At 29.6% G+C, this 14,849-nt stretch overlaps 2 protein-coding genes across 2 annotated transcripts; both read right to left on the reverse strand.

Moving 5' to 3' along the window:
- Positions 1-933: 933 nt before the first annotated feature.
- Positions 934-4,090, reverse strand: LOC134831600 (uncharacterized). Its single transcript, XM_063845374.1, has 5 exons — positions 3,200-4,090; positions 2,165-2,615; positions 1,776-2,061; positions 1,206-1,369; positions 934-1,128 (listed from the first exon to the last, which is right to left on the reverse strand). Exons 1-5 carry the CDS (start codon positions 3,562-3,564, stop codon positions 976-978), a joined length of 1,419 nt encoding a protein of 472 aa, XP_063701444.1. The 5' UTR covers positions 3,565-4,090; the 3' UTR covers positions 934-975.
- A 1,402-nt stretch (positions 4,091-5,492) lies between these two features.
- On the reverse strand, positions 5,493-7,034 carry LOC134828802 (mucin-2-like). Its single transcript, XM_063841789.1, has one exon. It carries the CDS (start codon positions 7,032-7,034, stop codon positions 5,493-5,495), a length of 1,542 nt encoding a protein of 513 aa, XP_063697859.1.
- Positions 7,035-14,849: the final 7,815 nt, after the last annotated feature.

Here is a 14,849-nt window from a genome sequence, read left to right on the forward strand (position 1 = left end):
CTTGATTGTATTACTCCGTTTTGCTGAAGAGGTATAGTGTAAAATTTTATGAATGGACTAGATGAAGCACTGGGAATGGGTTAAAAAAAAAATATTTTATTTGACTTTGGCTGTAAAATATTTTTTTAAAGATTTTTTGTCTTGCTTTATTTGAAAATTAAAAATCTAATGGGGGAATATAAATATAAAATTAATTTTTTGACCTTGTATTTAACATTTTTGAATTTTAACAAAAAAAACTTTCTTTTTTTATTATAAAAAATATTTTAAATATGAATTATTTCTCCCAAAATATTTTTACAAATTTTTTTTATTGTAGGTTTTATTTAATTTTTCACTTAAAATATTCTGAATTGATTTTTAATTTTGGCATTTTTTTTTAATTTTAATTTTGATTTGAGTGAGAGAAAAATTAAAATATTTTAATTTTCTATTTGTTATTTTTCAACATTTTCTATTTTTCCATTAATTAAAGTTAAATTGATTTAAATTTCCTAAAATATAAATTAAGAAAAAAACGTGATCTAATTTTTATCTAAATTTAGTTCGTTATTTACACAGTTTAAAAATTTTAATTTTTATGGTTTTCAATCAAAAATTGTAAAAAATTTGCTATTTCACATAATTTTAATTTTTTTCCTCATTTATTTAATAAATTTAATTTAATTTTGTAAATTAAATTTATTACCTAATTTTTTTAAAAATAATTTTTTTTTTAATAAAAATTTAAAATTTTTTAAAAATTAAAAAAATGAACAAAATATATTAAAATAATATTTTCCATAAAATTGTTTAATTTTTACTTACTGTTTTTTATTTGCTTAACGATCTTACATACCTTTCAGACTTAATTAACACTTTTTTCTCTGATTCTGACATTTTTTGCAAACATACAAAGAAAAAAAATATTTGAATAATTTAAAATAAGCTCATTTTAATCACTTTGTTTGTTTCGCAAAATTTCTTTTTTAAATTTTATTGAAAATTATGCCACATTGACACTGGAGCGCCCCTTCCACTGATCATATTTCCCCAGTGCTCAAGTAACGTTCCCGTCGCCTTCGGTCCCAAGTTAATTTCTCCAAACACCAATTTCTTTCCCATTTTATTTTTGGTCGCAACTGAGATCTAAAAACAGACAAAAAATTTTTCATCAAGGCAATCCATCAAAAATAAAAATAAAACATGAGACAAAGAAAACAAACCCTAATATTGATGCTCTCCAAATCACTTTCGTCACACAATGGAATGGAAATTGTCGCCTCACTCGGATCCCAACGACTCGATAGTGTTGGAGCAAAATTTTCGGATTTCCATGCTTTTAATGGCGTGTCATGTTTAAATACTGATGTTTTGATGTACATGTCAGCTGGGTAATGTTATAAAATAAACAACGGAAAAAATTATGATGAGTGATTGACTAAAAGACTCGTTTTTTATGTACTCAAATGTGAAAGAAGGAAAAATGTTTGTTGACTGTTAAATGTCAACGACTAGTATTGACATGACGCGGAATGGAGAAGGGGAACATCGTGTCGTGATGAATTGACTATTTTTGGAGCTAAAACGCATAAATATCTCTCTAAACACTTCATTAAATAATAAAACGGGAATTAATTTGACAGGGAGTCGTGTTTTAACACTCCACTTAATTAAAAATTATCACACAGCCGAAGTGGATAATTAGTGAGAGAATCTATTTTTAATTGCGCATACGCGTGTATTGAAGTACGTTTGTACATTAACCTTGCCCTTTGAGATTTTAATTCACTTACAAGCACTTTTCTCGAACTCCTCCTTGGCTTTGATGGAACACCGCATGCGTGAAGTGACAACTCGGAGACACAAGGCGCGATTTTTTGGCTTTTTATTGAGTTTCATGAGGCTTTTGACGCCTTTGAAGCTGAATTTGCGAGTATCTGAGGGTGTTTTGGGCGTTTCGGGCTCATCAAAGGGATTTCCGGGATGCGAATCACCTTGAGGCGAGGTCGGAGTTGGTGGTGGCTCACATTCCGCAAGTTCTAAAATGAGTTCCAGCTGTCCTTTGGCACTCGATTGAACCTGAAAAAACATTCAAAATTAATTTAATGCTCCTAAATGTATGTAATAAACATCGCAACTGTAACAAAGGGAACTTTTACATTGAACGAAAATAAAAACTTACAGAAACTCTGGATTCCGAAACATGATTGATCGTAATTTCCTTGATGGCTTTCCACATTTCTTCGGTGATATAATGATCGGCTTTTGCCTCTTCGAAGAACATTTTGGGATCGACGGCCCATGTCACGGATCCGATGTTTCTTTGACTTTCGCTTGCTGTGAGAATTTTTTCTTTAGGAATTTCTTCTGTTTTATCAACTTTTGCTTTTCCGTCGTTTTTCGGTTCTTCCGTGACACTGTTTCCTTTCATTAAAGAAGCAGGACGTTGTTTTAGGAGCAAGCTGCCTTGACGTTTGAACTCCGAATAGGCTTCTTGTATTTTGCTCTGAGCGCCAGGAGGAAGTTCCAACAAAGCAAAAACCGTAAAAACGATAAAATGTCCGTTGAAGAGACGTTCAGGAAGTGGTTGGTCCGGATTATTCACGGTATGTTTTTTCTGCTTCATTGATGACCTAAAAAATATTTTTTTTTATTGAATTAAAATAAAAATTTAGGTTGTTTTGAATTTGTTTCGAACTTTTTGTTTAAAAAAAAAAATTAAAAATTTATCAAAAATCAATTTTTTTTTTGTTTTAAATTTTTCAAATTCAATTTTAAAAATTTGGTAAAAATAAAACAAGATTTTTAAAATTTTCTTTAAAATGACTAAATTTCAATATTAATTTTGATGTTAAGTAAGAGTTACCAAATTTAAGGAAAAAATTAATTTTTTTTTTTTTGAATAATTAAATTAAAGTTTAATTAAAATTAATTAATTAAAAATTAAAATTAAATATAATTTTTTTTTAAGAAAGGATAAAATCATAAAAATCTACTAAATTAAAATTTAACATTTTTTTGCATCCAAAAAAAATCCTGATACTTTTTAACAATTTTTTTTAATTTACAAGTTAAAATTTTGTTAAATAGTTTTAAATTGCAAATATAAAATTAATAATTTTAAATAAAAAAGTATTTTAAAACAAGTTTTTTGCGACAAAAAGTTCAAAATAATTTTAAAAAAGTCTAAAATTATAACTAAAAAATTAATTCTTACTTCAAAGACGGTCCCATGGGAAATCGAAAAGTGTCATTGAACTTTGGCCACGAAGCTGTCTGAATACTCGACTCGAATTTCACCGATCCAGGAAAAAGTTTCACCTTAACCACGTATCCTTTGACACTTTTGAGCCCAAAACTGGTCGGAAGATGTCTCGCTCCGATGAGAGTCACCACCAATTCCGGTGGTCGATCCTTTTCTTTGGAATTTTTAGCTTTTCCCGAATCAAGCGCCAATTTAAAACCCACTTCTGGCTCCAATTTTTCATTCGTTTCACCTTTACGTGCATTTGACGCCGCAAAATTGCTGTAACTCGTCTTTGTGGGCAGCAAATTTTTTAATTTGTTCATTGAGAACGACATGACTTGACGTACAAAATTATGACACGGCTACGATGTGAACAAGCGAAGCAAACAATGCACACGATGAGAAGTAATTTTATACAAATTTGAGAATTATGTCATACTTCGGTGTCGTCGTTACCATATGACCGAGCGCTGTACGAGCAACAGGTTAGATCCAAAATATGATTTTCTTGTCAGAACAAGTTTGGTGATGTAAGTAAGAGTTTCGGTCGGTCACCGCTTGCTTTATCACAGCAATTAAATCACAAAAATTTCTCACACACCGCTGCTTCTGCGTCTCAAAAAGGTAAATTAACTTCCGTTTCTCCTCGAATGACTTCAATCGGCATAAATTATGAAAAATTTTTATTTTTAGGTCTGGAATTAAATTTGGAATGGAGCAATATTGGAATGTGAGTTCATCAATTGGCACGTAAACACTAATTGTCACAAATTATATCATGCTCTTCGAATATTTTTTTGTACTAGACATTAAATAATTCTATTTTTGCCGATAGATAAGATATTGCTCGACAAAGCGAAGTAATTTTTATTTTTCGTTATAAATAAATCGAAGGCAAAGACAAACAGAAACACCGCAAAAACGGAAGAAGTCTTGCCATCTGCACAAAGCACGAGTTCAAAAACAACTGAACGGCTGATGGTAGGCAGTAAAAAATGAATGAAAATGATCGAGACATTGTAATACACAGCAAGTTTTTATGACACGTACCCGTCTCTGTACACATTTATATGGTAATAATTCTATTGTTTGTTTTTATTTATAAAAATTTTAACTGCTTCATGCATGGAGTGTACGACGTGAGTAAATGGAAGAAGATAAGTGTAGGTATTTCAATGGACGGAATGAATTTGTCTGTGTTTGGTATTCATTACTGTGTTGGAAGAGACGAATAAAAGTACAAAACGAATGAATTTGGAGCGGTTTGAACTGCATGTAATTGGCGGTAAAATTGGGTTTCGGTGTGTGAGTGCGTTTAAGTCGTCAATGAGAGGATTCCCTATGAAATGAGGAACTTTTATTATTTTTTTTTACCTTTTTAATTAATTTTTGGGGGAAATATTAAATTGTTCTCAATACAAAATTTTTTCTCAAATAATTCTATTTTGTTCAAGTTTAATATCTGTTTTTGATAATAAAAAAATGAATATTTTGTTTAATATTAAATTAGGCCGCCCCAAATTTTTTTCGAACTTTTTGTTCCAAGAACAATTAAAATTGATCTATTTTGATTTGAATTTAAAATTGATCTCCAAGTTTCATGTTAAAAATTTAAACATAAAAATTTCATAAAAATAACCATCAAAAAAATATTTTTTTTTTCAAAAATAATTTAATAAAAAACGGTCAATTTTGATAATAATTTCCACTTTTTTTTATTTTGCCCCATTGGATTTTTGACTTTTGAAATGGGACATGGGACAAAAAGTTAAAAAAAAACAAAATTGGAGCGGCCTTAATCAAAAATTTTAATTTAAAATATCAAAAGAAAAATGTTAAATTTTATTGAAAAATATATTTTATAAAGTTTTCATGACTTGCCTTAAAAAATATTTTTTTACAAAAATGAATTGAATTATTAAGAATTTCAACATTTCTTTCATAAAAAATATTACAAATTAACTAAATATCAAATTTTCGTTTTTTTTAATTTTAAATGTTCTAAAATTTAGAATATGATTTTTTTTTAAATTTATATTTTTATTTATTAATTTATATTTTAATGCTCATCCAAATCAACAAGTTTTTATTAAATTATTAAAAAATATTTAAAACTTATCCATTTTTAATTAATAAGTATTTTATTTGAAGCCTATTTTTAACAAAAAAAAATTATTTGAAAATAGAATTAAAAACCAATTTGGATAAAAGGAACTTCTTGGGAAAAATTAACCATTTCAATAATTTTAATCAATAAATTTTTTTATGCAGTTACACACGGATAAACACCTGGCCGACATGAAAATCCCCGAGCTCTCAACAAATTTACTTGATTTTGTGCTAAACTGATACGAGGATCTGGCGTACTTCTTCTCGTTGGTCCAACATAATTTCCGTTATATGGTGGAAGCGTGCGTCTAGTTGTGCTACTTGTAGAAATTGTAGTTCGACGAGTCGTGGAATTTGAAATTTGCGTGACTGAAGTCGGTATTGAAGTCGTAGAAGTAATTGTAGTTGAAGTTGTTGTTGTAGTTGGAGCCATGGTTGTTGTGGAATTCATTGGAGAACTACTCATTGTAGTTGTTGTAGAACTTGTTACAGGAAGAAGCGTTGTCGTTGTAGAAATTGAAGAAATCGGTCCAACTGAACTTGAAAATGGTGGTAAAGTTGGACGAGATTGTGTGGAAGTTACTAAAGTTGTTCTAACAGTTGTGGAATTGGTTATTGATGTGGAACTTGATGTTGTTGTAGAACTTGTTGTAGAAGGAATTGACGTTGAACTCTGAGTGGAAGTTATATTGACAGTCGTTCTAAGAGTTGTTAAAGTCGTCGATGGAGTTGTCGTGATATTTGCTGTCGTTGAATTGCTCAAACCTGTAGTCGAAAAAGGCGGCAATGTTGGACGAGTTTGACTCATTGTGGAAGTTAAGTTACCAGACGTTGTTCTAATTGTTGTTATCGGAGTTGGTGTTGTACTAGAAGAAGTTGACGCCGTTGTGGAAGGAGTTGAAGTACTTTGAGCTGAAGTTGTGTTCACAGTAGTTCTCAAAGTTGTACTTGAAGCCGTTGTAGAAGTTGTGGAACTCGTGGAACTTATTGTTGTTGTCACAGATGTCGTAAAAGGAGGTAACGTTGTTCGAGTTGTACCTTGAGTTACATTCATTATTGCTCTTGTAGAACTTATTGTGGATGAAATTGTGGAAGTAATATTCGTAACTGGTCTAATTGTGGTCGTTATCGTCGTTGGACGCGATGTAGTCGAACTAGTTGTTACCGATGTCGTTTGATTCGTTCGAATATCAATTCCAGTATTGCTTGTGGGTCTCGCTGTCGTCGTTGGCGAAGGTCTTATGGTTGAAACAGTTATTGTCGACGAAGAAATAGTCGTTGTAGGTCTTGTTGTGGAAACTGTTGTCGAGAAAGTTGGAGCTCTGGTAGTGGTTGTCGTTGAAGGTGTCGTACTTGAAACCGTTGTTGATGAAATTCTCGTAGTTGTCGTCGTGGATTGCGTTGTGGAACTCGTTGTTGGCGCATTTGTGGTCGTCGTTGAGGAAACTGGAGCCATTGATGTTGAAGTAATTGGAGCCACTGTTGTCGTAGTCATTGCAGTTACTGGATCAATTATCACTCCCGTTGTCCGCGTTGTCGTCCTTGTAGTTATCGTGGGTCTCATCGTCGTTGTTAATGTTGTCGTAACTCTTCTCGTCGTCCTCCGCGTGGTTCTTTGAGCAATTGGCCACGTAATTACTGGAAACGGGGTCGCAAAAATAATTCCATTGCCACCATAAAATATCATCTCACCCATTTCTGCGTAAAATTGAATCAAAACAAATAAAATTTTAAAATTAATTGAAAAATTCGCCAACATTTTCGGACGCAAGATTTATTGACACTGAATAAAAATTCAAATGCACTAACCAATTGGTGTCAATAATAAAACAAAGTTATGGTCAAATACGCATCAAAACCGAATATTATAAATTTTTTATGAACAAGGTCGGGAATGGCACGTTCATTGTTAAATTAGTGGTTCTCCACCTTATTATTATCAAAACAAAAAAATTCAAACAAAAATTCTGAATGAATTTCTCTCACGTTCGATTTCGTCACGCATTCCGCGGCAACAGTTACTCACCAAAAAACAGAGATTTTTCTTGTCTTATCAGAACATTATGATAACGAAAAATTTTCTGTTCTGGATTGTAATTCGAGTACGCAACAGTAGTATTGTTCCATTCTTACAGCAGAACACACATAAAATTGAAATTTTTCATTAAAACAGCACAATAAATAAACGAGTCTTAATTAACGACGAAATGTTGCTCCACAACTTGTTTACTTTTACATTCCTTTATTGCGTTTCGGAGATAATTAAAAGTGTTGCAGGAACGGAAAGTAAGAAATTTTGCATAATTTAACGAGGAAAATTTGATTCATTTATTTTTTTGTTCATGTGTTGAACTTGTTGAGCTATTCTGGAGTAAATTAATGTTGTGTTTCATTTGCGAACAACAAAAGTATTTAACAATCTTGATAAGATTTCAATCAGTAACAAGCTAGAATTATGATGAATTGGAGTCTCGTCAATACAGAATTGATTGCTCATTGTTGACGATAAATAAAATGCGGGGAGCAAAAATGTTTTGCAAATTGTTTTGAATTGATAGGTTTTCGAATTAAAGTGACTAGTTTTGCATATTTTAATGGATATTTTCATTGGAAAGTCCATTAGTTCGGTCAAAATAAATTATTTTAAAATTTTTGCCCCTTTTTCATGGACAAAAAAAAATAAAATAAAATAAAAATGGGGAACAATTGAAAATATTTAAAAGTTTCATCAAAAACTACCGTTTTTTAGGTAAAATACCTAAATTTTTATGTTTAGGCCTCTCCAAATGATAATTAAGGATAAAGTCCAAAATTTTGGAAAATACAAAAAAGGGAGGAAAAATTTAAAAAATAATTTTTTTCAATAATTTTTTTAGAACAAAATTTTTAAGCATTTGCAAATTAAAAATTGGTTTCAGACCATTTCATGTAATAAGTTTAAAAAAATCATAAAAAATAATTATCAAAAACTTTAAGAAAATGTTCAGTAATTTAATGAAAATTATTTTGAAAGAAAAAAATCATGATAAAATACGATTTTCGTTACAAAAATTACTAAAAATTTTTGACAAATTATAAAAATAAAACAAAAAGTGTTATTTTTGATGACATTTTTAACTTTTTTTTAAAATCACTTCGTTCGATATCCGACTTTCGATATCAGAAATTTTAAGTAGAATCTTGAAAAATTATCGATTTACATCATAAAACTTAAAAATAACATACAAAAAAAAATATTTTTCTTCCTTCCACATTAATTCTGGTGAGAAAAAAATTGAAAATTTTTAATTTTTTCACCTAAATAAAAATACAGATATTCGAAAAAGTTAAGACTTGAAACAATTTTTGGAGTTGCAATTACCTATAAAAAATTATTCCCTTGTGGCATTTTACAAAAAATTCTACAAAACAAAAGTGAAAAATTAATATTTTTTTTTACTTTCCAGCACCTGATTCCGACGTTCCCCGTTTCCAGCATGGCAGTTACGGTTATTTTATCAAAGTCGACGTTAAAGGTCTCATTGGGATCGTTGAAGCAACAGTTGATGATCCAGCAGTCGGCCTTACGTACTACTTCGAGACAGATAACGAAATTTTAAAAAACAGTTTAAAGCAAAATCCGTACCGTGGAATTATTGATTTGGGCGAATACTTACCGCCGGACATTTATGAGGGTGTGATGCATGCGACAAATAACATTACGGGCAGCGTGGGGTCAGCTGATGTCATGATAACGGTCGAGCTGGAGGAAAATTGTCCAGTTGATAAAGTGACGACGGTGAAAAAGACACTTGTGGTACGAGAATTGCGCGAAGAAGAGAGTCATTCAAACATTTGGCCGTCGATTGTGGGAGATTGCAATTATTTTATTGAGGAACAGTGGCCTCCAAAGACATGTAAGTCAGTAAAATTGAAGTTTTTGAGCTTATTTGATTTTTTTAAGTAGCTTTCTTCCAGATTGATGAGCAACAAAAGTTTATCAAGTGCTCAAAATTCGATCGTGAGAGTGAAATTTTTGCCAATCAATCAATTCCGCAATTTAGAATCACCTTGAAGTTAGTTTGTCCGATGCAGAATAATGGATTTTTATATCAAAAACAGAATTTTTCTCATGTTCTCCTGCAAGACATTGAATTTTCCATGGATACGACCATTTTGAGCATCATCATCGAGGACATCAACGATAACAAGCCGAAATTCGTCCATCCCGAGCACGACGTCGTCATCGGATATCCGTCTTCTGAAGTTGCCCAAAAAATTCTTCCAGAAAATTTGTGTCAAGTGCATGCCATCGACATCGACGAAGGCTTCAACGCTAAAATCGCTTATCGCATCGACACAAATTCTCATTTCACGATCGATGCGGAGTCGGGTGTCATTGCTCCCTTGCCTCAAGCGATGCACGACGTCAATGCCATTGATTTAACAGTAAGAGCCTTTGATCGCAATGGTGAAACTGGCGCAAATTCCGCTGTTGTGAAAATAAAAGTGATGAAATTGCTGGCAGAGAACTTAGTTTCCATCCTATATGAAAATGTGAAAAAATTATCGCATGAGGAAGTGTTGGAAGAAATTTGTCGTGAATCAATGATGAAATTATTGACAGTGAAAATGACGACAATTCCAAAAGTTTACAACGATTCCGATGTCATTCCTTTCGTTTATGAGCAAAAAACATTCGTGCATATTATTGGTTATGCCCTGAACATAAAAACGAATCGACCGATGCCAAATGAGGATATTATGAGGATTTTATCGCCATTGGAGGAGACAATTGACTTAAAAATTGTTCCGTTGGACGAAATGATTGAAAAAAATTGTGAAATAATTTCAAAATCAAGTGATTTTTACAAAGTGTTGTTCATTATTTTTGCATCGATTCTTGGTTCCGTGATTTTTATCATTGTCGTTGGCATTGTGCTCGTTTATTCGTACCTCATTAAGCCGTTTAAAGTTCAAGCAGAGTCAGAAGCTCATGCGAAATCGGAGCCAGAGACAGAAGTTAACAAGCCAACACGCGTTAGACATCCAAAATATCAGAAATCAGGAGATAAAAGGGTGTCGTTTGGGAATACGAGACGAGTAAATGACAGTAAGTACATTTTTCATGTAAACTAATGAATAAGGCCGCTTCAAATTTAATATTGTCAAAAATCTCATTTAAAGATTAAAAAAATAAAAAAAAATAAACCTAAAAAAAAGGTTAAAAAACTGTCAAATTAAACCAATATATTTTTTTTTAATTTTTAGCAATTTTAAGATTTAAAATTTAATTTAATAATAAAACAAATATTTCTATCTACTATCAGATTATTTTAAGTGAAAATTTCAAACAAAAAAAAATCAAGAAAAATTCAAGTCAAAAATTTTTGAAAAATGTGACTTTTGAAAAAAAAAATTTTTCTCACAAAATCCATGCAAAATACTAATTTATTTGCAAAAATTTTTAAAAAACTAATTGTTAATAAAAATTAAAAAAAAAAAATGGGAAAAATTAAAAAAAAAATAAATTTTATTTAGGCCATTAAATATAATTATTTCACTTTATGTCACCCCCATCCCCTCCGATTTTGCCGAAAAAATTCAGGTGAAAAAATAAAAATAATTAGAAAAAAAGAAAAAATTTTGACATGTGACCAAATTTTTTATTTTTTCTCAAATTTTTATTTTGTGAAATTCTATTAAATTTTTGACTTAAAAATTTTAAATAATGAAAATAAAAATTATTTTAATGTGTTCAATCAACGATTAATGTTTAAAAACATCAAAAAAGTAGTAAAGCGAATAAATTTAATATATCCATTTTTACCCCCAACCAATATATCCCCCAACCAACTCGATTTTGCCAAAAAAAATTCAGGGGGAAAAGTAAAAATTTAATATAAAATAAAAATATTTTTGAAAAATTACTTTTTATGATAAAATTATTTAAAAAACAGAAAAAACTTGCTTTAAAATGCGACATAAAGTGAAATAATTAAATTTTGCCCTATTAGATTTTTGAGTTTTGAAATAAGACAAAAATTACGAAATTAATTAATTTATTTAATTATTAATTAATTTAATTAATTTATATAAATTTCATTTTCAGTAAGGCCAATTTTCGACTCTGAAGACGACCGAAGATTTTCGTGGTCTGAAAGTATCAGCAGTATCAACAGCGAATCCGATAATCAACGACGAGAGACGCAAAATTTACAATTTCAGGCATTTATGAAGAAATTTGATAGGCTGGAAGGTGATGGCAGTGAAGTTGCAAAAGGATTGGATATTTTACCAGAAGAAAAATAACTTGATAAAAAGTTCGAAACGCCACCGACCGCTACAAACAAGAAACTCTCTCCTCTCTCGATATTTGAAATTTATTTCCTCAACGTACCTTGTCTATGGTGATGTTTAACAACATAATCAAGCAACATTTTATCATGTAATAATAATGAGAATTGAATATTCAACAGGTTGCTGTTGGTAACTACGGTACCTACAATAGAATGTCGTTAACTTTTAATAATGTTCTAAAGAATTTAATTTAAATTATTTTTTATTTATCACTACCAGCCGTTTCCATTTAATTTTTATATTTTTTTTCAAATGAAAAAAATTAAAGAAAAAAAATAAAAAAAATGTAAATAAACAAAAAGAAGGAAAAAAAATATTTCTATCGCAAAAAATATTTACAACGCGCGCCTCCAAGCGAATTTATTTTGCTTCTTGATAACCTTTGCGTCTTTTTTTTTGTCTTATTCTTTTATTTTATTTGATACACAAAAGCGGCATATCTTTAGTCTCTCTCACGCTCGATTTCGCTCTCTCGAATTTCTTATCACCGTAAAGCACCACACACTCGTATCCACCGTGCGGCCTCGTAACCAAAGAGAATTTCATTTTGATTCAGAACGTGTGCAACGCATGAAAAATTTTCAGTTTTTCGCGAACATCAGAACTGATTGGAACGTCTCTGGCGCGTCTCTTACTGCAAATTCGAATACAGGGAAAAGTGTAATTAATTATTAATACAACATTATATTTCAAGTACCAATTTACCTTCCTCCAAAAAAAAAATATTTTTTTATTTTTATCCGGTCCGTGTTTTTTTGATTGACTGTCTAAAACAGAAAACGAAAAAAAAAAGAAAAAAATGTGAACAAGTTTTAATTGATTTCTATTCTATTCGTGTTATCATGAAATTTGTGATAAAAATACATAAAATTTGAAAAAAAAAATCGGAGCAACCAGTTTTTGTCGTCGCATCGTCTTCGGTACGAACTTTTATGATTCGTATCAAAAAAATGAATAAATTTACAAAATATCATCAGTGTGTCATCGCATCAAGTTTATATTTATAACTTTTTTCGAATCGAGGTGAACTTTAAAATCAATTTAATTTTTGATATAAATTCATCAAGTGAATAAAGAAATGCAAACAATGAAAAACGAGAGGCGCAAAGTGCCTTCTACGTGTCATTTAATTTATTTTATTACATTATGAATAAATCCCAACATAAATTTTCTAGAAATTGAACTTAATCCAGTTTCATTGTATTGTGTCGGAGAAACGGTATCGGACTGTGTTCATTCAATATTTAAAAAAAATACAAAAAATTGGAAGGTCAATGTCACCATCAAGCTTTTATTGACAAAAAAGCTACCTGACCGATCATTATTTTAATGATGACAATTTCTGTTCATCAAACGTGAAAAAGAATAAGTTTCTTTCAGTAATGATACTTGAACTACTTGAACCAAAAGTGTTGTTTCTAAAATATTTGTGTGTGCCCTTAAATAATTATTATAACTTTATCGTGGCTCTTGTTGTTACTTCTACCTTTGTGGCGTTTGTTGTTTTGGAAAATATAAGCGGAAGTTTGCGTATAGCTGAAATAATTAACAGTCTCAAAGGATTTTGCGTGAGCACTTGGAGTAACTTTGGCAGCAACAACTTTTCGAGTTGCACAAGTGGAAAACGAATAAATAATTAAATTACGGAAAAACGTTTTATGGAAGTTTGAAAATTACTTTGGCGGGGGTGCCTTATCACGTGAAATAATATATAATGGATTAAAATAACGTCCAAAACATAATCTAAATGAAGTTTTAATGATGTTCGTGAGGAGTAAATATTTTCGTGCGGTAAAAAAAGTCACTAGAGAGTTTATCATTAAGGGAGTTCTTGAAACTTAATACTATATTTATTAGTTTTTTGTTTCAATAAAAATTAATTTCGAGCTAAAAATAAAGGTTCACAAAAAAAGTAGTTCATGAACTTGATTTTTCAGACAGAAAAAAAAACGTCTGACAAAAAAAAAGTTTTCTATAGAAATTAATTGAACAATGATTGTGCCAAGTTCGATAATGAATCCATTCAATGAGTTAATCAAGTGCATTATCGTCATATTTTTGTTTATACAAGCTGAGATTGAAAGTAAACAAAGATGTGTTTCTTAATTAACGGAAATGAGAAGTGTTTTGTGATTAAGACAGAAAAAAGAAAAATTGAAGAACGATTTTTTTTTTCCTTAGAAAATAAAATAAAGAAATTGTTATGGATTTGTTTTATTAAGATTATGAAGTCAAGGATTTTGTTGACAGAAAATCACTGTAAGAAATATTGAAAGGATCTCCTATACAATTTTTTAAAATTTTTAAGTAAAAAGAGGATTACGAAGGAGAATTTTGACGTTAAGAGATTCAAACAAGTCTTGAAGTAATTTTTTTTTTGATTGAAAAAATATTCAAAATTTTCCATAAAATTTTACGAAAAATTATTTTGTTGCATAAAAATTAATTATTTTTTATTAATTTTAAACTCCACTATTAATATTTTATATTACAATTTTTTTTAATTTCATTTGACAATAATTTATCTTCCATTTTTTTATAAAAAAAAAATATTAAAAGTTTATTGCAAAAATTTTTAGTAAATAATTATTACTATTCTATTTTGAATAAATTTTAATCACCAAAAATTGTTATTAGATTATTTAACTAATTTTAATTAATTTTTTCAATTGAATAATACTAGGTATTCATTATAAAACATTATTTTACAATTTTTTTTAAAAATATGTATTAAAAATAATTATTGAAACAATTGCTAATTTTACCATAATTGCTTAAATTTTAAACGAATTTTTATTTTTCATCATATTTTTGAAAAATTATTTATTTATGGTCATAAACTACTAAATATAATTTTTATTTTTTTAATATTATTTTTATTATAATTTTACCGCCAAAGTTTCAAGTCTAAAAAAACAAAAAACTTTTTTATGGAGCTTAATAATTTTATGAACGTACTTGACTAACACATGAATATTTAGTCAACAAGTTGTAAAAATGTTTAAAACTCTAAAAATTAATTTTTCCACTCATTTCTCCTTCCACAAAGCAAAAAAAACTGTTAAAACCTTCCATTACACAAAATTATTTTATTTTTACACAAAAAGCCGACATTAACTTTTCATATTTTCATGTCATTATTAAATATTCCTTTTTATTACAAATTAGTGTC

This window comes from Culicoides brevitarsis, chromosome 2, assembly GCF_036172545.1.
Source record: "Culicoides brevitarsis isolate CSIRO-B50_1 chromosome 2, AGI_CSIRO_Cbre_v1, whole genome shotgun sequence".
Lineage (NCBI taxonomy): Eukaryota > Metazoa > Arthropoda > Insecta > Diptera > Ceratopogonidae > Culicoides > Culicoides brevitarsis.

What these genes read in the sequence shown, in the direction of transcription:
- LOC134831600 (XM_063845374.1), bottom strand. Translation starts at nt 3,564, where the DNA reads ATGTCGTTCTCAATGAACAAATTAAAAAATTTGCTGCCCACAAAGACG. An exon ending in TTTCGGAATCCAGAGTTTCT is followed by an intron (nt 2,062 to 2,164) that starts GTAAGTTTTTAT and finishes ATGTTTTTTCAG; the next exon opens with GTTCAATCGAGTGCCAAAGG. An exon ending in GGAGTTCGAGAAAAGTGCTT is followed by an intron (nt 1,370 to 1,775) that starts GTAAGTGAATTA and finishes AACATTACCCAG; the next exon opens with CTGACATGTACATCAAAACA.
- LOC134828802 (XM_063841789.1), bottom strand. Translation starts at nt 7,034, where the DNA reads ATGGGTGAGATGATATTTTATGGTGGCAATGGAATTATTTTTGCGACC.